We start from the raw sequence: 25,249 nt of genomic DNA, 5'->3' as shown, positions 1-25,249 counted from the left end.
GGGTTCAAGGGATTCTCCTGCCTCTCCTTCTCACTGCAACCTCCACCTCTCGGGTTCAAGGGATTCTCCTGCCTCAGCCTCATGAGTAGCTGGGATTACAGGAGCACGCCATCATGCCCGGCTAATTTTTTTTATTTTTAGTAGAGATGGGGTTACACCATGTTGGTCAGGCTGGTCTCAAACACCTGACCTCAGGTGATCCACCTGCCTCAGTCTCCCAAAGTGCTGGGATTACAGGCGTGAGTCACCATGCCCGGCCTCATGTGTTATTTTTACCTCTATTTTAGAGATGAGGAAACTGAGGCACACAAAAGTGATGTAACTTGCTTAGGGTTATCAGCTGCTAAGTTGTTGAAGACGCATTCTAGTCCAGGGTGGCCTGAGAGTCAACCGTGTGCTCTTAATCAGCTACAGGCTTTGTCCTGTGGCATGGGTTCTGGACTGGGCTCACAGGCTGGGCCGTGTGGAGGAGAGGGCCACAGCTTTTCTTGGGAACTCAGAGCTTCTGCCAGAGTCCAGCAGGCCGAATCCCCTGCATCCAGTGTGCCAAGCGTGTGTGTCTCCTGAACGGTGCCTTTCCAAATCTCTCCCCTTCCCTTTCCACCCTCCTTTTCATTTCCCCTTCTCCTCAATCCCATATAGCTGACAGACCAGCTTATGACTTTCTAACAGGTCCAGCCTGTCAGGAATGTGACAAGAGAATCGGCATGCCTTGCTTCTATGGGGTACCTGTGCACAGCTGGAGCTCTTATTGAGAGCCTGAACAGAGACCAAAAAAGAGGAAGGAGACAATGATGAGAGGCAGATTAAAGACAGAGATGGAGAGACAGGGCCGGGGTAGGAAAGAGGAGCAGACTTAGAGACAGAGAGAATGCACATGCGCTTAAAATAGAGATGGCATAGATGAGAAGCAGAGTGAAAGAGATGATAAGAGATAAAAGGGAGAGATCCTGTGGTTGCTCCACCCCATTCCTATTACAGATAGAGAAACTGAGGGTCACAGGAAGACGTAACCCTACTTCCTGGCAGATGTCTCTGTCACTTTTTCAAATACCATTAATTCAGTTCCTCCCTTGTTTACAGATCCTTTTTCGTGCCCTGTGTGCCTGGCCGTGAGCAGCATGAGTTAGACTGTAACGGAGGGCTCCAGGGTATGCTAATCAGGAGAGCAAGTGGTGAGAGGAGGAGATATCAATGCAGCTGAGGACAGTATTGATCAGAAAAGGTTTCCTGGACAACGTAAGATTGATGTGGGGCCACAAAGAATGTTTATAGTCAATTTTTTGAGGCATAATTTACATATAATAAGATGTACTCATTTTAGTGTACAGTTTGTTGAGTTTTGACAAATGCATACACTCATATAACCACCACCACAATCAAGATATAGAATATTTCCTTTATGCAGAAAGTTCCCTGTGCCTCTTTGCAGTCATATGTCCTCTTCCATCACCCCTGATGTGAGCTTTGCCATTAGAAATTAGCTTTGCCGGCCGGGCACAGTGGTTCATGCCTGTAATCCCAGCACTTTGGAGGCTGAGGCGGGCGGATCATCTGAGGTCAACATGGTGAAACTCCGTGTCTACTAAAAATACAAAAATTAGCCGGGCATGGTGACAGGCCCCTATAATCCCAGCTACTTGGGAGGCTGAGGCAGGAGAATCGCTTGAACCCAGGAGGCAGAGGTTGCGGTGAGCCCAGATGGCGCCATTGCACTCCAGCCTGCGTGATAAGAGTGAAACTCTGTCTCAAAAAAAAAAAAAAAAAAAAAAAAGCTTTGCTTTTTCTAGAGTTTCATATAAATGGAATCATATGCTAAATAGTCTTTTGTGTCTGGCCTCTTTCACTGAGCCTGTTGTTGAGAGGTCTATATTCTGGCATTTGTCAGTAATTTGTTTCTTTTTTATTGCTGAGTAGTGTTCTATTACATGAATGTACCACAATTTGTTTACCATTCACCTGTTGACGGATAGTTGAATTGTTTGTTGTTTTTTGCTTTACAAATAAAGGTTCTATCACTATTAATGTACAGGTGTTCTTGTGGATACATATTTTTCAGCTATCTCAGTAAATGTAGGTTTATAAACTGCACATTCATAGGAACTGCAAAAGGGTTCTCCAAAGTGGTTGAGCAATTTTTGCATTTCCTTCAACAATGTTGCTGGAGAACTCCAGTTGCTCCTTCACAACCTCAGCAATACTTGGTATTGCCAGTCTTTTAAACTGTAACCATTTTAGTGGATGTGTCATGGCATCTCATTGTGGTTTTAATTTCTATTTCCTTAATACAAGTTGAAGAACCTTTTCATGATAATTATGGCTATTTATCTTCTTTAAAGTCAAAGGATTTAAACCAGGGGATATCACAATGCTATCCAAAGTGTTCGATATTTTGAAATAGTTCTCCCAAAGTAACACATAGTTCATTCTAGCCAGCAGGAGTGGAGAAGACACGGGTTAAGCTGACTTGGATGTGTACCAACTGAGTGACTGGGTGAGATGAGCCTGTTTCCTCATTTTTAAAGTGGGGATCGCACAAGCAGCCCGGCAGGTTATAGTGGAGGATCAAGAGACAGAAAGAGGCAGAAGCAGGAAGCAGTGCAGGCACACATGGCAGTGCCCAGGACATAGAGTCCCCTTCAGGGGCCCAGGGGTCTTGTCCACATGTATTAATGTGTACTCCTGGGCCAGGGCTCTGTCTCAGTGAGCATTAACAACTTTTTGCTAGCCAGAGAACTGGTGGCTGTGCACATGTTCTGGCCTTTTCTAACAGCTCTGGGAATAAAATCATTGATGGCAGAGCTATTGGGGTTCTCTGCTCACGAGGACAGTTAAGCTTAGACACTGTCGCTTCTGTAAGTCTGGAAAGCAACTTCGGTCTTCTGTACACTTTCGTCTTCCGCATGGGTTAGGGAAAGAAAAATGGCTTTGAAACATTCAAAAGCACAGGCCAGGGGCGGTGGCTCATGCCTGTAATCCCAGCACTTTGGGAGGCCAAGGTGGGTGGATCACCTGAAGTCAGGAGTTCGAGACCAGCCTGGCTAACATGGTGAAACCCTGTCTGTACTAAAAATATAAACAATAAGCTGGGCGTGGTGGTGCGTGCCTGTAGTCCCAGCTTCTTGGGAGGCTGAGGCACAAGAATTGCTTGAACTCATGAGGCAGAGGTTGTGGTGAGGCAAAATTGTGCCATTGCACTCCAGCCTGGGTGAAAAAGAAAACCCTTTTCCCAAAAAAAAAAAAAAAAAAAAAGTACGGTGTTTTCTTAACACAATTTTACTTTGGCCTTTGCTACGGATGGGGGTAGTAAACTAGAGAAGTGGTTCCCAAATTGTGTGTGTGTGTCAGAAATCATCAGGAAGGCTTGTGAAAACAGATTGCTGGGCCTCACCCTCAGAGCAGTAGTAGTAGGCCTGGGGTGAGGCCTGAGAATATGCTTTTCTAACAAGTTCCTAGGTGATGCTGACCATCCACTTTGAGAGCCACTGAGAGCGAAGTTCCTTACATCCCTGAGAATTCTGACAGCAGTGCTGGGGTTTGGAAGCACAGACATAATTCCCAAGCTCGGAATTCTTGAGGCCTACTTACTGATGGGGTAGGGGTTCTTCCAGGGCAAGGGACAGGGGCAAAAATGGAGAGAATAGTCCTTTGAAAGTGGAAGAGGGAAATAATGACATTTCCTCAAATTGAAATTTTCCTCATTAAAAATAATCCTTATATAAGCAGTATTATATATGGAAAATGATCACCTCTCTTCTGCAAATGAGGAGAGTGAAACTCAGAGATTAAGTAATTTGCCTGGTGTCATACAGCTGGCAACTAGGGGAGCAGGGATAGGAGCTCAGGTCTGCCTGACCATTGTGCTTGCTTTGCTGCTTTCGAAGCACTGTGGCCTGAAGCCAGACTGCCCTAGGTGTGAATTTTCCCTCCACCACTTATCTGCTGGGTGTTCTCTGCAAGTTGCTCAACCTCTCTGTGCTACCTACAAAATGGAGTAGTCCCTACCTCATTAGGTTCTTGCAAGGATTAACTGAGTTAATACTTATAAAGTGCCTAGGACAGTACTTGTCACACAGTGACCGCAATGTAGATTTGTTAAAAATAAACCCGGCTGCTCATCAGAGTGCATGCACGGCATCTTTCTGGAGAGCAAGCTCAGGGGAGAAGCTCAGAGATAGTCCAGTACTCAGAGAGGGCAGGCAGAAACACTTGAAAAATGGTAAGAAGCTTGGCTTTGGGGTTTAGGGAGAACCCAACCTTTGGCGGTGGTGGTGGTGGGGAACAACGGCCTCAAGGCCAGAGCCTAGCTAGCCTGTTCTTGTCCCCTGCTCTTGCTGCCCCAGTTCCAGACTCCAGACTTACCAGTCTGGGTCTCAACCTCCCTTCCCTCCTCGCCACCCCCACCCCAGGCGCTCCGGGTTTCCTGCCCGACTGGGGCCTCCGTTTGGGGCGGGTGGAGGAGGGGTGGCATTTCCTGGCTGGGCCCCGGCCTGTCACTCTCTCATGGACGCTCGGACAACTCGCTGACCGACAGGCACCAGATGCTATTTCAGGCAGTGCCCCGCTTAGCGCGCAGTTTCCGTTTTTCCACTGACCATCGGAAACAGGGGAGGGGGCGGGTGCAGACGTCATGAGCCCCCAGCCCCTGGCAGGGGTTTGGGGGATGAGGTCGGGAGTGGCTGCCTGACTGTCAGAATCTGGAGCTTGGCAGAGAACAAATGTGTGGAATTGGAGGGTTGGTGAACGTCACCTCCTCGCCCCACAGACAGAGGCCTGGGCACACCTTCTGCCATAGGGCTGACAAACGCCTCTCCACCTGTCCATACGCCTTCACCACAGGAAAGGACACCTTCCTTGGAGGTGCTGGCTGGGGACATTTAATGCCCTGTAAAATAATCCAACAGTCTGCAGGTGCCTCAAAGGCATCTAAACTTAAGGAGTTCAAAACCAAATATATAAGCCCTCCCCATGTCCTCTCGGCCTCCAGGTTCCCCATCTCCAGGAATAACCACCACTAGCTCTGCAGGAGAGCCAGAAACCCAGGGGTTTTCCCGGATTCCTTCCTCTCCCTTAGCCCCCCAAACCCAATTCTTTTTTTGTTTGTTTGTTTGTTTGAGACAGAGTCTCGCTCTGTCGCCAGGCTGGAGTGCAGTGGCGTGATCTTGGCTCACTGCAACCTCTGCCTCCTGGGTTCAAGTGATTCTCCTGCCTCAGCCTCCTGAGTAGCTGAGACTGCAGGCATGCACCACCACACCCAGCTAATTTTTGTATTTTTAGTGGAGACAGGGTTTCACCATGTTGGCCAGGATGGTCTCGATCTCTTGACCTCATGACCTCATGACCCGCCTGCCTGGGCCTCCCAAAGTGCTGGGATTACAGGCGTGAGCCACTATGCCTGGCCCAAATCCAATTCTTATAAACCCAGTTTTATACCCCAAGTACATGTCATCTTCACTTGCCTCTTGTCATCTCTTCTGCCAGCACGGTGGTCCAAGCTCTAATCCCCTTCCCCTAACCACTGCATTGGCGCCACAACTGGCCTCCCAGAGTCCTTCCCCCTCCACACTTCATCCAAAGAACCTCCTAGAAATGCAAATCTTATTCTATACGGGGTACCTCCCCCAGCTTCAAACCAAACAAACAAAAAAATGTCAAAAAATCTTTTTTTTTTTTTGAGACGGAGTCTCGCTCTGTCGCCCAGGCTGGAGTGCAGTGGCGCAATCTCGGCTCACTGCAAGCTCCGCCTCCCGGGTTCACGCCATTCTCCTGCCTCAGCCTCTCCGAGTAGCTGGGACTACAGGTGCCCGCCACCACGCCCTAGCTGGGACTACAGGTGCCCGCCACCACGCCCGGCTAATTTTTTGTATTTTTAGTAGAGACGGGGTTTCACCGTGGTCTCGATCTCCTGACCTCGTGATCCGCCCGCCTCGGCCTCCCAAAGTGCTGGGATTACAAGCGTGAGCCACCGCGCCCGGCCCAAAAAATCTTTTAACTTGTCCATAAGCATGCTCCAGCCATACTGGACACTTTTCTATTCTTTTCACGAACCTACCACCCTTCTGTTCTAGCCCTTGGTCCAGCTGTTTCCTCAGCCCACCTGGAAGGTTCTGGATACTCACGCTTGTCCCCACCCCCCTTCTTCGCACTCCCAAATTTCACTCTTAGATCTCAGTGCAGGCCTCATTTTCTCTGAGAAGCAGTCCCCACCTGGGCTCTCTCATATAGGAATGGCTAGCCTGTTTTTACAGTGGCTCAGAGACATGAAATCACTTGTCCAAGGGTCCCACAGCCCAGGAATGGCAGAGTTGTGTTTCAGACTCAGAATTATATGACTCTCATTTTCTATTAAGTGATGGAGCCAAGCAAAGGCCTTATGAGAGGGGGGAACTAGACTTTTTCTTAAGACGTGAGATTCTGTGAGAGTTATCTGTATCCCCATGACAGCCTGACTTCCTTCAGAGAGCACAGGAGGAACAGAGGGGACAGGCGGCACTGAATTAACTGCATCTTCTCAGAGGGTCAACCTGAGACCAAGGAGAAGCCAGATCCCAGACTGGGGCCATGCTCTCTGCTCAATCTTTGACTGGGACTCAGTTTGTTACCAGAGTAGGGGTTTTCCCCCAGTTCTCAGGCTCCAAAAAAAGCTCAAAAGCAGAGATACTAGAAGAACAAATCAGCCTGGCATGGAGGGTAGACTTGTGGACTGAGAATTGGACACCAAAGTTTGGGTCCTGGCTTTTCCTTTGGGTTACTGTAAGTTTTGGCTAAGTCACATCTCTCTGTGTCTTAATTTCTTTCTCTATGATGATAACCAGAACTCCCATGCAAGTGCATATGATGTTTTCCTGGGCTATGGACTGAGTGACGTTCCATACATTATTATCCTCACCATCACCTTTTAAAGGTCATATAAGTTAGTTCTCACAACTTTGTGACGTCGACATTATCTCCCCATTTTACAAATGAGAAAACTGAGGTTCAGAGATCAGTGACTAAAATTCGAACATGTGTTCTTTCTACTCCACCATGAAAGAATGAACCCAGAGACCCTCCGTGGGCTGAGCGCATCATCCAGCTGGCACTGAACTCAGATTTCTACCCCACAGTAAAGACCTTGGTCCCTGCAATGAGTTGAGCCCGGGTCCCTATCCCTGGCTAGGTTTTGGCTGCCCCTCTTCATCAGCTGAGCCGCAGAGAAGACTCCGTGTCAAATTTCCTTCCAAGGCAGACTCCACCAAGCACTAGCGATGTATCATTCGAAAAGTTACTTTGACTTTCTGTGCCTCAGTTTTCTCTTCTGTAAATTGAGGATCCAACTTCTCAGGATTGTTTGTGAAGAGTAGATTAGTTAGTATTTGCAGAATTCCTAGAATAGTGTTAGAGTCGCTAGATTAAACTTTTTTTTTTTTTTTTTTTAAATACCATGTGGGGAGCAGTGTTCCTGGGCTCTGGGCTCAGCCTGAAACCTAGCAGAATGGGCATTTTAATGTCCCTATTGACAGGGGTTCTGCCAGGCCGCGGTAGAGCCCATGGATTTGAGCTACCGGCTCTATTTTAGAAGGGGGTGAAGAGGTAGGGAAGGGCTGGGGAGCTTTCTGGGATAGGGAGACTGCCCATTGAAATCTGGGTGTCTGGGACACTGGAGGAAGAATAAGAAAGAAGCGCTGGGAGGGGACGATTTTGATATCATGGCGGTCTTCAGAGGTAGGGACAGAGTGTTGGGGTGAGAGTCGCTGAAGAAAGGTGTCTGAAAGGTTAAGGGACTGAGGTGGGAAGCCGGGGTTCCTGAGAGGCCTTGGGATTCGAGATGGGGGCTGGATCTGCTGGGTCCTAGACAGCGCGTCCAACGCTCCCGCAGCGCGTTCCGGAGCGGGTCCTAGCGCCGCTCAACCAGCCCCCATTCCCTCCGGTGAAATTGCCAAATTAAAATGAATCATTTGGCCCATAATGGCCGAGGCGCTTATCGGGGGCGGGCGGACCCGCGGCAGCGCCTTATCTCCGCGGCGCACACGGCCCCGGCGCGCCTCGGCCCATGCTAACGAGGCCTGGAACGTGAGTGGGATTAGAGCGCGTCGGTGGAGGGGCCGGGCGGGCGCTGGGCGGGCGGGGGAGCGGGGGCCGCGGGAGGGGCCAGGCCGCCGCCGCTCAGGACTGGGCCTCAAAATGGCCACACGGGTACCCCCGTAGCGGAAAAACGTGAGCATTCTGGCCTTTTTCTAGGGGAAAAGCAACCTGCGGCCTCCCACTGAATTCTTCATCAATTTCCTCCTCTTTTTCCCCACGTCTGCAAAAGAGGTCTTCGCTCCCTTTCCCTCGGTTCCTTTCGATGGGGGTGGGGGCATTTTCCACGGACGCCCCCGCCCCGGCTGCCGCCGCCCCTCCCGCCTCGGAGACTCTCTTCCTTCCTTCCCCCTTTTCCTTACGCAATATACAGAAATGCGCGAGGCTGTGGTTGGTTTTCATTTCTTCTTCGTGGTTGTGTGCATGCGGTGGGATTGTGAGAGTGCGTTCATGAGAACTGTGGGCGGCTTTGGCTGCTTCTAAGTGTGGTCTTCTTGGCGACAGGCTGTGTGTCCGAGTGTGGTGTGCCTGCGCGGTTGGGGTGTGTAGACGTGGACCCTTCGAGGCCCTTCTGCGTTTTCTTCGTTGCGTACGATTGTGCTCCGTTGGCGTTCTCAGCAGGGATCTGGTTCTGTGTGTGGGGGTGTGTGGCCCCTGCGACTGTGTTTGGGTGGTGTCATCGTTATGTCGGGCGTGTGTGATCCCGACTGTGCTGGATTGTGTGTCCGTGAGCCTCTGCGTTTGACTGATTTCGTTGTGTCCTGTTGGGCAGTGTGCGGGGCTCACCAAGTCGGCTTCTGGGGCAGTGCTAGGTGGTGTTTGTTTGCTGCCCTTCTGTGGGGCTGGACCCTGTGTGGTCCTATCCGCACTGAGTTGTGTGCCTGTGTGCCTGTGTCCTTTAGAGGTGCGTTTGCAAATCGCTGGGGGCGGGAGTGGGGGGAGGGCGAGCGAGAGATCGAGGCGCTGGTGGGGGCGGCGGCATGGGGGCGGGGAGCGGGATTTCACATTTTATTCCAAATTATGATGTATTCGGGAGCCAGTTGTTGGCTTGGGTGGGCGGACAGCGCCCGGTCGGCGGTTGCTCTGCCCGGAGGCCCGCCTGTGCCTAGGTGTTTGAGGGGTTCGTTGGTGAGTGGGAGACTCCTCCAGGCTTGAAGCTGAGCAGCGCTCGCCGAGGCCGGCGCCTTCGAGCCGGTCGCTGCGGGCTTCGGTTCCCGCTGCACTCCGGCTTCGTCCATTTCTGGTCAGTTTCGTGGGTGCGGCCGCCGGGGTCCAAGGGAGAGGCCCCGAAAGGACAATGGGCACATTCACCAGGCCTCGTGCCTCGGGTGGGGACATTCGGGATCACCTCCAGGGAAGATTTTCCCGCCCCCTCTTCGGGCGAGCGACGTTGCCGCTTGGGTCTGGTACCCGTCGCATCGGAGACCGAGGCCGAATCCGGGCTCTGGGAGGGACCGGGTTGGTGGGGCCCTAGCTCGGGTTGAAAGAATTTTGTTTTGTCAATTATTGTAATTGCTAATGCCATCACCATCACAATCGTCATTATTAACATCCTATTTTAATTAAAATAATCATCCCAGAGCGCAGCAGTTTGTCCCTTTTGGCTCCTTTGGCGGGAGAACAAAGCAGCGGGTTTTTTCCCCGCTACAGCCGTTTTCTAAGTTGCTGGGTTTGCGGTAGGAAGAGAAAATGGAGAGAGGCACGGACACAGAGACTTGGTCATAAGGCAAACATTAACCCCCAGCGAACACGCCGGGAATGGATGGATTCTCCTCTTCTTTCCTCCCTTCCCCTCTTTTGGATTAGAAGAGGAGAAAGAAAATCTTCCGCATTGTATTGCAATCCAGGGAAGAATTATTCCTATATGTCCACCAAAGCCGCGGCAAATAGAAGGAGGCCTTCGCAGTTAATCCAAGACTTCGATGTGTGATCATAAGCCTGATGATTTAGGCAAAACAAATTAAACAAAATCCACTAGGACAAAATAAAAGCAAGCTAAATCCTGCTACATCCTTGAAAATAGTATCGGGTTTGTTTTTACCTTCCTTTCCTTTTACCTTGTTTATTGCTGTAACAAATCATTAGAACTCTCCTTTACTCTGTCTAAACCCCGAAAAATCGAAAATCATTTTGTAGGGGTGGTGGAGGGGAAGGTGGGGGACTTTTTTCCTTTCTTTCTTTCTTTCCCCCTTTGTTGGTCTTTATTTCCTTTTCTTTTTCTGTCTCTCTCTGTCTCTCTTTCTTCTTTCTCTTAATCAGTAGGCAGACGAGAAAGGACCTGAACAGATCAGATATCTCTCTCCAAGCCCCCTTCCCAACTCCATTTCTGTAGGAAAGTACAGCCCCTGGAATTGGGTTCTGGTTTCGCTTTGGGCTGGAGGTGGGTGGATGGGCGTTACGGAGAGAATGAGGTGGGGGGGACTTCAAGGTTCTGTCCCACCGACCAGAGTCTGAGGACTATTCGCCTTTCCCAACACGGACCTCCGCCCATCCAGGCCTGGGACTATCCCTTCGCGGTGTAGCGGCAGCCGGAGACCTGGCTGCGGAGGCAACCGCGTAGACACCTCCCTGCTTAGAAAACAAACACTGAACCAGACCGATCCCAGTTGGAGGGTTCGAAAATGTTCCAGACAGCCTGTCGGGAGGGGTTGTTGTTGTTGTTGGACTAAATAGCTATTCCTGATTGGTCATGTATAGGGTTTTTTAAGGCGGGTGGGGGGAGGAGGGGGTAGAGGGAAGGCTCCAAACACCTGCAGGTTGGGGGCGGAAAGCTGTTTGCGATTCCCTGGACTGGTTGGTCGGGGACAGGAGGTAATTCCCAGCCATTGACCCCCATTTCTCTCTCTCCCTCCCTCTTGCCCTGCCTCTTTCTCTCCACCCCTATCTTTCCTGGAAACTCGCTTTGGGCGCGGCAGATCGCCCAGGACCACACCGCAGCGTAACTGCAGGCCTCTCAGCGAAAAAGGGGGAAAGCAAAGACCCGGGTCTGCATCTTCTACCTCGGCTTCCGCCCCTCTCCGGCGGAGTGGAGATCCTATTCAGAGGGGCCGGTCTCTCTAAATATGCCCCAGGTGAGTTTTCAGGGGAATGGTGCCGGTGGAAACGGTGTCTAGGAAGGCCTTGGGTTCCGGCCTGGGGTGAGGAAGGCTTAGGACAGAGGAGAGCCCATTCTCAGATTGGGGGTGGGGGGCAGGGAGGACCAGCCAGAGCTTGGAATCAGTATCTGACTGCTGCCAGCTGCCTCTGTGGCCTCCAGCGGCTTTTTCCCTTTTCCGCCCTGGGTAAAACCAGCTAGTTGGACTTAGTCGTCCAGGCCGTTCCCATTGGTCCCGGTTCTGTGGACGTTTCGCAAGGCCGGTAACTTTGGGGCGGCTGTATCCGGGTGGTGCAGACTGTGCCTGGAGCTCCCGCAGGAAGAAGGCGGCAGCCTTCCTGGCTAGTGCAGTCCCAGCTCGAGTGGGCCCTGATCCCGGGTCTGAGGCCTAGGGTGGGGAGGCAGGAACACCCCTCTACTCCGGTAGAGGCGAGGATGGTGGTGCTGTTCCGTGGTGGGTTCGGTGCTTGTGCAGGCTTGAGGCTTCTCCAGGGTGTTGTGCTAGTGTGGGCCCAGAAGAGAGACCAGAGGCTGGGTCTAAGGGCTGAGGCTGTTTTCATCTAAGAAATTCTCCGTATGGGGGATTGAGTCTGCTTGAGACCTGTCCCCAGAAAGAATCTCCTGGGGTCTTCTGTCTTGTTCTGGCACAGGTGGAAATATTCTGGCTGTCTGGCAACTGCAGATGAGGATTTCCTGTTGGGGGCTATAAGCAGGGTCTCCATAGTACAAAGAGAGAGGAGCTGTAGTCATCAAATACTCTAGAACGATTCAGTCTAAAATCTCCCTCCTCCTTCATTCTCCCCAAATAAAAACAAACAAAATCACTCAGGCATTCCTTTCTGTAATCCAAATCAAGTGATGCAGCTTAGTCGCCAACAACCATCAGTGTTTGTGGCTTCTTTGGGGCATGGACCTCTGGCTGGTGATCCTAGTTGCAGGAGAACTGTCAGGATTTTCCTAAAATGTGGGGAGGAGCCGGGAGAGGTCCTCCACAGACCCTGGGAGCCAATCATATATTTCTCACAAGGAACCTTGGAGATGGGATATTTATAGGTGTCTAGAGAGGACATTTGTAGCCAGGGTCAATTCATCTGGAATATGTACTCCCGTTGCCTCTCAGGAACCCACCGCTACAGCAGGAGCCAAAGAATTAATCGGAGGGTAAAAATGTGTCATAACAGAGCTTGAGCTCAGTCTGCAACTGCCGCTCACACTGTCACTCGGTTAGAAGCTGGGGCTTAAGCACGGGTCACTGGGCTCACACCAGTGTGTCAGGACAGTGAGCAGTGAGGTAGGGAACCAACACCTTGAAGCTTATGTGTTTCCCAGGGGATGGTATCTTTCTGGCACATTTCGCTGCTTCTGGGAGCAAGAGGACCTGGCTGATATACTTCTGGTGCATTTCCAGTGGCCTTGGTGTCTTGGTGGTTGCATTCTATGGATAGAGACCTGTTGTTTCCGCCAAAATCGTGAACTCACTTCCAATAAAGCATCAGGGACCTACTGCCTTTACAGCTTGCATACACCAGGACTTAGGGAATTTTGTGGTTTCTGTGCCAGACCTGGGGGGCTGGCATTCCCAGAGCAGGTGTACAGCAGTCTGAATCTTGACTCTCTGTCATCCTGGGTGTCTAGTGGCAATTGAGCTAAGCTCCAGAGGAGGCTGCAGATGATCCATTCTCCCTTCTGGGATGGGAGGGATGGTTCCTAGGATGACTCCTGTCCAGAGCATTGCAGTGGCAGTATGGAAGCTCAATGGCTGCTATGTATGATTAGATGGACTCTGCGTGGGGCTAAATCGATTTTTTGTATTTGTTTTCTTCTTTTAAATACCCAATTATAGAATTCAGAGAGCAGAAAGCTTATTTTAAACAACTTATGTGGTGTCGATCATATATGTACAACTCACAACTCACAAACTCTGGCCCTTGGGTCTCCTGATTTTTCTGTTTTGGTTCTTGCTGGTGCCCGGCTCTATCTGGATGAAGCTAGGTGATGGAAGAGCCCCAGTACACCTGTGGAAAGTAGAGTGGCTGTGGTCATCTTGGAGCATGCTTGTGGGGGCACAAGGTGGTTTCACTGCTCTGGGAATATGGAAGGGTAGAGCATAGTGAGATTATTGTTCTGGTCTGGCTATCTCACAGATAGGCTGTGAGTGACTTGACATTGGGCCAGGCAGTTTTCTCACTGGCCCATTCTCCTTGTTAATAATGTTTACTTAAACGTTTGCACAGCACTTTCAAATGCATAAAGGAGGTATTCCTCCCATTTCCCACAGAACACCAAGGCAGGAGATGGTGGTGAGAGGGGCTGGAAGAGTTCAAGGGCCTCATGACATCCTGTCCTGCTCTTGGATGGGAGTCCAGACCCCACTGGCCTCAGGGAACCCTTCAAATGCCCAGCTCCATTGCACCTCAGCCAGGCCTCTCTCTGAGACTCAACCTCACTTCAGAATCCAGCTGAGCAGAACGAGGTGGACTGTGCAGGGAGGTTGGGCCAGCACCATCTTTTTCCCTTGGCGACCTCTCATCTCTGTCTGAGTGGGAGTAAAGATCCGCTGGGCGAGCACAGGACTCACAGTGGATTTGCTCAGTGTAGACAGACACTCCCTCACTCCCCAGCGGGGGTGAATGTGTGTGTGTGTGTGTGTGTGTGTGTGTGTGTGTGTGTGTGTGTGGAGGGAGCTGGTTCCTCGGGATTATTCTCTGCCAGCTCTAGCGGAGTGGATCCCAGTCCCGGTAGCCTCCGCTTTCTAATTCCCTACTTCCACCCGCACCGGGTTTCTGGGTGTGTGCCTGTAGGAGGGCTGGGGATGTTGCTGAGAGGCCAAGGGAGGTTCCCAAAGCAACGAACCCCTGCCTGACAGATTGCCCGCTAAAACCAAAGAGCACGATCCGGAATTTGTTCCCTCCTCTTCCCTTTCAGCCTGAGAAAGGGGACAGAGTAATCTCTTTCTTGCCTTCTTGTACATTTCCTTCCTCCTGATTTCCCCTTCTGTGTTTCTGTCGCTGGCTGTATTCCTTCTCTTCCGGTGTCTGTGTCGTCTTCCTCCAACTCTGTCCTTTTGGCCCTCAGTCTCTGTGTCTCCCAGGCACCCCTCCCTTCTCCCAATCCAGAGACCCTCTTTCCCTCCCACCCTAGCCCCACCCGGCCTCCCGCCCTAGCCCCACGTGGTGCTAACTTTGTCTGCCTCTTCTCACGTCTCGGTGCGTGAGTTCCTCTCTCTGCCCTTCTCCCCTTTACCCCAGCCCACGTCGGTGGGTCAGGGGCGGTCGTCAGAGCGGGCATCCGCTTGTCTGTCTGTCTGCCCGCAGGATGACCGAGCGGCCGCCGAGCGAGGCGGCTCGCAGTGACCCCCAGCTAGAGGGACGGGACGCGGCCGAGGCCAGCATGGCCCCCCCGCACCTGGTCCTGCTGAACGGCGTCGCCAAGGAGACGAGCCGCGCGGCCCCAGCGGAGCCCCCAGTCATCGAACTGGGCGCGCGCGGAGGCCCGGGGGGCGGCCCTGCCGGTGGGGGCGGCGCCGCGAGAGACTTAAAGGGCCGCGACGCGGCGACGGCCGAAGCGCGCCATCGGGTGCCCACCACCGAGCTGTGCAGACCTCCTGGGCCCGCCCCGGCCCCCGCGCCCGCCTCGGTCACAGCGGAGCTGCCCGGCGACGGCCGCATGGTGCAGCTGAGTCCTCCCGCGCTGGCTGCCCCCGCCGCCCCCGGCCGCGCGCTGCTCTACAGCCTCAGCCAGCCGCTGGCCTCGCTCGGCAGGTCAGGGGCCAGGGACCAGGGGCCACGGGCTGGGCGGGAGAGGCGGGTGGGCAGGGCGACCACCCCCACCGGGGTTTCCCTTCTGCACGTCGGAGGCGGCCTGCCCTGGGGGCCGAGCGGGTGGAGCGCAGGGAGAGGAGGTCGTTTTAAACCCAGGGGCTCTAGAGCCTCAAGCTGGAGCCCCCGAGTGAGTGCCAGTGAGGGAGGGGACTTCTGTGTGAGAGAGTGTGCGTGTGGCTGCGGGGTGCATGGCTGTGTGGAAGCCGAGAGGAGGGCGTGGACACCTTCGGGGGTGCAGGCGTGTGGCTGGTGTGCTGGTTGGTGGTGTCGTGGGGGACGGAGAGGAAGGAGTCCCCTGAGCGTGGGTACCAGGAAAGAGTGTGCCTGCATGTGCTTTGCTGTGAGCAGAGGTAGATGTTTGTGGCTGAGGGCGTGAAATTCATTCGGAAGCTCAGCGCTAGCTGGACAGGCGAGAGATAAGGATCTGAGGGTGGTGGCAGAGGCACCCTCCCCCGAATCTCTGCTGGAGGGCCCGCCTGAAGACTGATCTGTCCCTCCACTCCCAGCCCCTCTGCTCCTAGCCGTGGTCTCTGGCCCCAGCCTGTACTCCGGTTGGTGTCAGGGCATCCGTTTCCCTGCTGGGGCTACTGTGATGATGACGGAGAGAAGCGGTAGGGTTGGAATAGACACCGGAAGATGGGGCAGGGATAGAGTGTGGGACAGTCAGTGAGTCTGGCGGGCACCCGAGACAGAGCTATGGAGAGCTTAGAGTTGGTGAGGGCAGAGAGCTAGGCGGCGCATTTCAGTGGAGGGGAGTCAGGGTTTCCTGTCTGTTGTGTATCCACGGCCCCTTATGGGTGGGGTGAGGTGGGGAGAGGGGACAGTGTGCCCCTTTGTGGTGACCAAGATGCACACCATCAGGTGTGAAGGTTACGTTTGCCTGAGTGGGCACGTGTTTGGGAGTGGAGGTGTGTGTGGATTGTGTGCTTGTTTCTGGGGCGGGAGAATGGAGAGTGTTTCTGTCTGTGAAGTGTGTGTGTGTGTGTGTGTTCATTTTTGTGTTTGTTCCATGTGTTATTCACCTCTGCTTCTGCATATGTGCCTGTGTGTTTGTGTGGAGGGATGTGTGGTTAGGTGTCTCTTCCTCCCTTTGCTTGTTTCATGACAGACAGAGTGAGGGCATTCCGTGTGTATGTGTGTGTGTCTGTCTGTATGTGCCTATTCCCAGCTCAAGTGTGAAGGGAGCAGGGTTGCCCAGAGGTGGGGAGCTCAAGACATGTGGGGAGGATCCCTAAGGAGCCTCTTTCTCCCCTCCCCTCAACATGGGATCTTGTGATCTGCCCGTTCCTTCCCACAGCGGGTTCTTTGGGGAGCCGGATGCCTTCCCTATGTTCACCACCAACAATCGAGTGAAGAGGAGACCTTCCCCCTATGAGATGGAGATTACTGATGGTGAGTCTGCCCCACCCCACTATTGTACCTGCCCCTGACGCTGGTTAGAGCCCTTTGGAGGAGGGAACATCCAGGACTACTCCGTAGGTGTCTCACAAAGATGAGCAGGCCACTTTCGAAACCCAAACTGCGGAAGCCCTTCACCCTGCAGCTGAGCTAGGCCTAGGTAAAGTCCTGGGTGGGGCTAGCAGGACCACACTCACAGTCCTGCAAAGAGGAGACATGGGAGAGAGACACATAATGGCGCTTAGCCCAAACCTCTGGAGTTAGTTCCCAAACCTCCGGAGTTAGTTCCAGTCCCCAGTCCAGGCTCCATTCCTACGCTTTGGCAAGGATCCCAAGTGTGCGCAGAATCACACAGTGTCCCCCGACCCCCCATTCTAGGCACTGACCCTCAGGGATTCCCTGCACTTCTTCCCAAGTCTTCCTTAGAGTCTGGAGTCTGCTTCCCCCCTGCAATGGAGTCATCAAGGGTTTTCTCCAAGGTGCCTACACAATAGGCTCCCCTTGTCTCCCCTTAACACCTTCTGGGTTTAGACCTGGAGTTCCCTTCCTGACATCACGGATTCTACCTTGCCTCCTGGATTCCCCGAGAAGGGCCTTGGCACTGCTCCTTTGAGGCACTTGAATATTCCCTGAACTTGCAGGGATGGTTTGGATAAATGGGAGATTTGGAAGACCCTCGCCATCTTCCCAAGGTTGACCTTGTATAGTAGATTCATCCCAGCACCAGGGGTAGGAGAGCAGGCACTTCAGAGCTGAGGGACTCTGAGCCAGACCCAGATGCCCCCAGAACTTCAGCTTGGCTGTGGCCTGGGGCTCCTGTAGGAAGGCTGCCTAAGGCCTCAGAGCAAGGCTGGGATTTATGCTCCAAACTGGTGGGAGGAATATGAGTGTGGAGCTGGAGCCTCTGGAGTGGAGTCCTCTGTGGTGTTCTGGAGAGGAGCGGGGCTGGGGTCTGCACAACAGAGAAGACTTCAAAAGACCCAGGCAGCCTGGGGCACAGGTGTGCAGGGCTGAGAGGCAGGGGTGCCTTGCTGCTAGTTTAGAGAGGAGTTCTCTAGTCTAAGAGAGGTGGGTGTACCAAACAGGAAGAAGACAGGACCAGTCCTGAAGTTCTCCAGGGACAAGGCATTTTCTACAACAGGCAGAAGAGGCAGAGCATAGGGGCAAGGGTTTGTGGGGTGTGCAGGAGTGTAGGGCAGTCATTACCCATAAATGTTGGCAATATTTACCAAGCACCTACTCAGTGCTGGGCAGAGAGAGGCAGAGGACACCAGGAGGTGTAGACAGACTCAGGAAAGAGGAAGGTGAAGAGAGGGGGTGGTTCTCTGGAAAAAAACCAGAGAGGAATAGGCAGACATGTAGGTGAAGGGTAGGGTATGGGTGTGCAGGATGTGTCTAGGGGACACTGAAATTAGAGATTGAACCCAAAAGAGTCCACAGAAGTAGAACTAATGCAAGATCTAGAGTTAGGACTTGGTGCGGATTCCTGTTGCTGAATTGCTACTACCATGTATTGGACACCTACTATGTGCCATGGACTATGTGTGCTTGATTTCCGTTTATTCCTTATCACAAGCCCATGAGGGCAATATTATTGTTTTCATCTTACAGATAGGAAATTGAGGCTGAGAGAGGTTACGCAGCTTGATCAAGGTCACACAGCTAAGTCGTGGGTCGCACAGCTAAATCCTGGACCACCCTCATAACACTGGTCTTAAGCTTTGGAATAAGTCCTGACCACTTCCCCACCATCTCCCCTTCTGGATGTAGTGTAGCTCCAGCTGTGACAGCAGTCATAAGTACCCCCTCCCCAACTAGGAGCTCCCTCAAGATCACCAGCATTAGCCATGATGGAGGGACTGTCCTCCCTATGTCACTGCTGAGGGATGCTCTCTGTCTGGCCTGGAGGCCTGAAAGCAGCAAGTGATTTCCTCAGAGGCAGCCCAGGGTAGAACTGCCCTGCAGTTGTGCTGTGTTTTTCCCAGGCTGGGTCTGGCCTTTGGCAAACAGTCAGCTGGGCTAGGGCCTGCTATGGTTTGGAAAGGCAGCTTCAGAGGTACTGTGGGCAGGGGACGGTGATCCTTCCCATTAAAAGTGTGTGTGTGTGTGTGTGTGTGTACCCACACATGCATGTGCATGCCTGTGTGCATGTAGGAGACAGAAAGAGATGATCAGGCAGTAAGTGTGGCATGGATGAGCTGATTCACAGACTGACCACTGAGGTGAGGTCCGCTTCCATCCCAGCCTCAGTCTCCTTAGCTATAAAATGGGCAGTGGGACTTAGGTGAGGTCTTAGCTCTTCTCATCTACCCTGGTTTTCACACTCTGAGGTCTGGTTCCAGGGGTTACTAGAAGAAGGAAAATAAATATCCCAGGACTGGCAGTTCCTTCAGTGTTCAGAGCTTCCTGGACTATGTGACCCTGGCTTGTGCTTCGATGTTAGGGAGAGAAGCAGTCTCCTCAGCCCAGAAGTTCAAGAGCACCAGTAGGACCCTTCACTGTCTTCCCCTGGCTTTACAAATCCCAAGTCAGTCTTGAACACAGCGTAGTGCTTTGCACACCATAAGTGCCCTAGACATGTGTGCTGGTATCCGCCACTGCTCCATAAGTCTTTATACATGGAATGTTAGTGACTATTGGGCCAAGCCATAGTCAGTGCATTGTAGACATGAGGAGACTGAGGCAGCCTTCAGAAGCCTGCCTAGAGCTATAGGCCATGGCTGTGCATAGCTGTGTCTCCGCTTCTCTCCTGGGTATGAGAGTCTTTCTGCATCGATCTCTGCTCTCCCCTCCACTCCCCACCTGCCACCATGATGGGTCAGTTAGCAGACATTTTCTAAGCCTCTACTCTGCGCTTTCCATCACCCTTAGGGTAAAGTCCCCCCGCCTTACGGCAGGGCCCTGTGGAGTCTGGACCCTGCCTACTCTAATCTTGTGCACAGGACTCCAGCCAGCCTGGCTTCAGGCCTTGTCTAGTGCAGGGCCTGTGCATTCCCTCGGCTTGGATACTCTTCTTCCTCTCCCCTTCCTGTGCCTGGCTGGTTCTTCACAGCCTCAGAAAAGCCTTCCCAGCCACTGGAGCTAAACATGGAGCTTCTTTGCATTACAATTCAGCCCTGGTTTGTTTGTTTTTTAATATTTGTTTCCTCATTAAAATGTAAGCTCCATGAGGGCAGGCACTCGATTTAGTTCACCATTATTCCTCAGTGCCTAGCACAGTGCCTGGTTGTTAGCAAAAAACTGATATATGGACAATAATAGGTAACATTTATTGACTGCTAAGCGGAGGCAGGCATTGTCTTAAGTTCTTTACCTGTGTTAGGTACTAGACCCATGTAACAACTCATGACTTAGTACTATTACCTCCATTTCGTAGGTGATGAAGCCAAGGCACTTCACAAGTTTTTATGTCACTTGCCCAGAATCATTCATTTAGGTAGGGGTAGTCAAATAGGAATGGAGTCTGTCTCCTTAGACATAGCTGTAAGGCCTCTTGGCACAAGTGAATGGATGAATGAATAACATACGGTCCCTGTCCTCAAATGTATCACAGCCCGGGGAGGGAGACAAGCACAGAAACATAAGTAGTGATCAAGAGTGATGAAACTCCAGGGATTGCCGTATCGTGGTGATTGGTTAGATCTGTCTAGAGGGGTTGAGGAAGTTCCCATAGAGGAGGAAGCACAGGAACTTGAATTTGAAGGGTGGATGTTTTCTAAGTAAAAGGAAAGTAGGCATTCTAGGTTTCCCAAGTTTCCCAATGGATGGAGATGCCTTTGGGGAAGGAATCTCAAGCCCATTCTCCTAACTCTTGTCCTCCTAATCTCCAGGTCCCCACACCAAAGTCGTGCGGCGTATCTTCACCAACAGCCGGGAGCGATGGCGGCAGCAGAATGTGAATGGGGCCTTTGCCGAGCTCCGCAAGCTGATCCCCACACATCCCCCAGACAAGAAGCTCAGCAAGAATGAGATCCTCCGCCTGGCCATGAAGTATATCAACTTCTTGGCCAAGCTTCTGAATGACCAGGAGGAGGAGGGCACCCAGCGGGCCAAGCCTGGCAAGGACCCTGTGGTGGGGGCTGGTGGGGGTGGAGGTGGGGGAGGGGGCGGCGCGCCCCCAGATGACCTCCTGCAAGACGTGCTTTCCCCCAACTCCAGCTGCGGCAGCTCCCTGGATGGGGCAGCCAGCCCGGACAGCTACACGGAGGAGCCCGCGCCCAAGCACACGGCCCGCAGCCTCCATCCTGCCATGCTGCCTGCAGCCGATGGAGCCGGCCCTCGGTGATGGGTCTGGGCCACCAGGATCAGCCAGGAGGGCGTCCTTAGGCTGCTGGGATGGTGGGCTTCAGGGCAGGTGGGATGAGAATTGGGCGGCTCTGAAGCAAGGCGGTGGACTTGAACTTTCCTGGATGTCTGAACTCTGGGAAGCCTTTACTGACCCTGGGGCTGGCTTTTCTGTTTCCTGTACCAGTAGGAGATCAGAAAAATGGAGCAAAGTGGTAGGTACTTTTTGTGAAGACGGCACGGTCTTCCCTCTTCCCTCAGTCCCAAATCCTTCCCAAGTAAGAGGCTGGAGTTGTCACTGCTTTTGGCCTGGAGTTTGGGATCCCTGTCTTTCCTAAGACCTGGGGTTGTCAGCTCTCATCTGAGGCATCCAGCAGTCTCTGCCTTGCCTTTAGCCCCTCCCAGGCTGGCTGGGGTGGCCTGTGTGGCCACTTCTGTCCATATTTATAGGTACCCAATAGCTGCCCATTTCGTGAGCCCCATCTTCACCCAGGCCTATGTTGATCCATCCAGCTTGCCAGATGCTGCAGAGTCACAAGCCTCGAGGTGCCTTCTTCAGGGCCTGGTTGATGAAGATGATCAGTGGACAGTCTGCTCTAGATGAGCTGGGCCAGAGGGTCAGGAAACCCAGTCGCCCTTACTTCTTGCCCTGGGGATCAAAGTTCTGCTTTCTCCCCAATGAGACTTGCCTTCCTAAGCCTGTGGCTGTGGAGACCGCGTCTGCAGCCCTGAGAAAACTCTGTCGGGCTTTGTGTGAAGGCAGAGAAAGGGACGATGATAGTAGAGTGATACGGAGCAAGAGATATTTTGGGCATGTGGGCTTCAACTCCTCCACATCACTGTTCATGCTGGCGAGTGAATGCCAGTGTGCTGACGGGCGTATGCTGGTGCTGAGTAGATGCGCAGCCCCATCTGTGCATTCTCCTGGATGCTTAGAGGAATTTCTTTCCTGTAAGATGTCTGTTTGCTGATGATCTGGTCTGTGTTCCGAATTGAGCACAAACTCTGTCCTATGAATGCTTTGCATTTGGAATTTTTGCTTGACTTCAGTTATTGGTGGAATCTTTAGCTCTCAATAGGACCAGGATCCAGCCTCACTTCTAGGGTATGGGAAATCCAATCAGAGACCAGGCCCTGGCTAAGACCCAAACATAAGCACATTCACTTAGCAGAACCTTAAACACCCCTCAGTTGTGCAGCTTTTGGTCATCAAGGGTGTGTCTGGGAGGTTGGTTTAATGCAATAGAAGTGCTCCCCTCTGAAAGTTGTACATGAAATTTTTGTAAATCACATCCTTATCCTTCATCTTTTAAAGAAATAACCACTGCAAGTCCTTTTGTAAAGTGAAGAATCCTTTTGTAGAATGAACCACTGCCCCTTCATTGATTTCCTATGTCAATCCAGATGGTGGGATGTGGTTTTCTCAAGGTGAGGCCTGTCTGTGACCTGCATCTAAGCCCATGGGACAAACTGCACAGAAGTCCTGTATGTCTGTCATTGTACCCTTAAGTCACCCTAGCCCTCTCCCTCTAGGCTCTGCCTTTGAGGTCAGAGGAGAGATAGCCTGTGGCCCTGTCCTGTTATGCAAGAACTCATCACTGTGGCTGTCTGGAAAGCCCCCCTTATAGTTTGGGCTTCAGCCCAGTGGCTTGTCCTCACCGTGATGGGGCCCTAATTCAGCCATGTGCAGACAGAGAATATGTCTGTTCCCTTCCCCTTCCTTTTAAGTAAGGTCCAATTCTTGAGCTTGGGGCAACATTGTTCACCTTTGTAGCACTCAGGCTCTCCATTCAATTTCAGGCTCCCCAGATCATGTTTTGGTGAATATTAGGGTTGGTTCCTTTTGAACGTTTGGAATATCCTGTGAGGAGCCCCATCTGTCTAAAGATAGAGTCATTGCTGTAGGACCTAAGGCTGTTTGCTTCACAGTGGATTCGCTTGAGTTAGGAATGAGAAGTAGCCACAGTATGGATGGGTGGATGGGTTTTATGAGATGGCTCACGTATTTTATTAAGAACTCAAACTACTGGCTCCCTCTTCTTTCAGACTTGCCATGTGACTCTGGCTTGGCCTATCTCCTGGGGCTATGGTGTGGACTGAATGGGATCATGAAAGTAGACAGTATTGAGAATGTAAAGAGCTTTTTTTTTCTCAATCCCGCGGTGGGGTTTTGCAGCCTGAGTCCACGACCTAGGCAGTGGGCCGGTGTGCCTGACTGCCCAGCATTTGGGTAATTTAGATTGTAAACCACTTTGGCCTGAGTTATCGAGATTGTCCTCATTTCTCCAGATTATCTTTTTTTTTTTTTTTTTTTTTTTGTGAGAGACAGTGTCTTCTTCTGTCACTCAGGCTGGAGTACAGTGGTGCCATCATTGCTGTCTGCAGCCTTGAACTCTGGGCTCAAGCAATCCTCTCACCTCAGCCTCCTGAGTAGGGAGGACCACAGGTGTGAGCCACCACACCTGGCTAATTTTTACTTGTTTTTTTTTGGTAGAGATGGAGTCTTGCTATATTTCCCAGGCTGGTCTTGAAGTCCTGGCTTCAAGCAATTCTCCTGCCTTTGCCTCCGGAAGCACTGGGATCACAGGTGTGAGCCCAGTTTGTCTTAATTAAGACAGCCCAGATTGTCTTAATTTCTGTCTTGTTCCAAGGCCAGGGACAGTAATAAGAATGGAAAAGAGATATGGGAACACTGGCAGCCTGTGTAAAATGTAATGCAGCTACCCAAAACAAGCCTGGTAGGAAAGGGCAAGGCTTTAGGTCTTTGTAAGAACTAAAGAAGATCTGTAATTTTTATTTTCACCCTCTGTACCCCATGACCTTATCCTTCCTCTCCTTCCTTGTTACCCATGAAAAACTGGCAACATTCCAAGAATAGCATCTGTACAAAGGGGAAAGAACATAAAGGTAAAACAAAACAAAACAACATTTTGAGAACAAAGATGACCATAACCACTGAAGGGAATCACATCTTTTAAGACAAATTCATATTCTTTTATTTGTTATGGCAGATGACAAGATGGTACAACCTTTATTCTTTTCCAAAATAAAACAAAGGGCACAGCATCTACAGTCAGCCGACAACTATTTCGGCCTTTTGGGGGTGGGTCTGGCCGTACTTGTGATTTCAATGGTACGTGACCCTCTGCTGAAGACTTGCCCCCTGCCCGTGTACATAGTGCATTGTTTCTGTGGGCGGGCCCAGCACTTTCCGTCAATGTTGTACTGTATGTGATGAATTGCGTTGGTCTCTGCATTTTTCTGCAGAAGAGGAGTAACCGCTCCAGGTACCTTGACCTTTGTACAGCCCAGAGGCCAACACTGTGGGTGTGTGACTCTTTAGCAAAAAAAACCCATGTGGTGATGATGTGTGTATATATATAAGGATATATGGGAAGATTTCTAAATAAAAGTTTTACAAAGGGGCCTTAGGACTCTGTGCTTGCATTGCACCCCTAGGCCTGAGACTTGGGATATTGAAAAAAAAAGTCATGGCAAGAACCTGTTTCTCCTGAGACGGCGAGCCTCCGAGACTCAGCTCTAGTCTTAGGAAGTGGGATTCCGCCTTCAACCCTGAAGGCAGGCCTGGTGGGGAGGAGACAGCCTTCCTCCACAGGGTTTCCATCCTTTCCCTCCACAGGCCTCATAGAGGGGGCCTGTCCCCTCAGCCTCGCGCACCCGTGCTTGTAGCTCAGGAAGCCTCAGCAGACATCCCCTCTTTGTGTTGGGGTGAGCTTCCATGGCTGGGACAGTTGTATGTATCCTGGGTTCAGGACAGATTAAGGCCATACCATAGGAGGGCCCCAGGTTCCCTGATGACTCAACGGCTGCAGTGGCGGCTGCAGCTCTTATGCCTGGCTCTTGAGGATTGGGGACTCAGAGATGAAGTCTGAAGGTAACGGAAGTCGAGAGCGGAGGCTCTGTGGCAGGCTCCATATAATCTGGGAGGACTTCCCTGGAGGCTCAGGAATGGGAATGTGGTTTAGATGATACAATCCTTATTCTTTTCCAAAAATAAAACAAAGGGCACAGCACCTGGGTCTGGGGGAAGCCACTGCATGTGGACCATTTGATCCTAAGGGATTTCAGTAGGTCACACAGGCACTTCTAATGAAGCATCATGCTTTCCTTTCTTTCTTGCATTTATTTATATATTTTTTCAAGATATGGGATCTTGCTTCTTCTAGCCTTTTGCCCAGGCTGATCTTGAACTGAGCTCAGGAGTTCAAGGGTCATCAAGGTGAAAAAGAAACAAAAGGTGCAAAAACCAGAAGGTTTTTGTCTCAGCCCCTTGAGTAGTTGGGACTACAGCATGTGGAACTGGCACCCTGTTTCATTTAACAAATATTTATTGAGCATCTAGTATGGGCCTGGTATTGTTCTAGGTACTGGGGATCCCACATTGAATAAAACAAAGATCCCTGTTCTTGTTCTGGTGGAGCTTAACTTCTAGCAGGGGAGACGGTAAACACAGACACACACAACTGTAATAAATATGTTGATTCTACAGTAAGTTACAAAGTGATTAGGATTAAGAAAAAAGTTGTGCCAAGAGGTGAATTCAAGGACCTCATAGATAACTCTGGCTTTT

General features: G+C 51.6%; 1 protein-coding gene across 2 annotated transcripts; it reads left to right on the top strand.

The window, feature by feature from the left end:
• Window positions 1-9,060: 9,060 nt before the first annotated feature.
• On the top strand, window positions 9,061-24,085 carry TAL1 (TAL bHLH transcription factor 1, erythroid differentiation factor). 2 transcript variants are annotated; one of them, XM_032160768.1, is made up of 5 exons: window positions 9,061-9,304; window positions 10,977-11,132; window positions 14,470-14,916; window positions 16,274-16,368; window positions 20,205-24,085. In XM_032160768.1, exons 3-5 carry the CDS (start codon window positions 14,471-14,473, stop codon window positions 20,657-20,659), a joined length of 996 nt encoding a protein of 331 aa, XP_032016659.1. In that variant the 5' UTR covers window positions 9,061-9,304; window positions 10,977-11,132; window position 14,470; the 3' UTR covers window positions 20,660-24,085. The 2 variants fall into 2 exon arrangements, with proteins under 2 accessions (XP_032016659.1, XP_032016658.1); XM_032160767.2 differs by lacking the exon at window positions 9,061-9,304 and having other exon boundaries at window positions 10,907-11,132.
• Window positions 24,086-25,249: the final 1,164 nt, after the last annotated feature.

Source organism: Hylobates moloch, unplaced genomic scaffold (assembly GCF_009828535.3).
Source record: "Hylobates moloch isolate HMO894 unplaced genomic scaffold, HMol_V3 SCAFFOLD_8, whole genome shotgun sequence".
Lineage (NCBI taxonomy): Eukaryota > Metazoa > Chordata > Mammalia > Primates > Hylobatidae > Hylobates > Hylobates moloch.
This window is presented reverse-complemented; position numbering and strand designations above follow the sequence as displayed.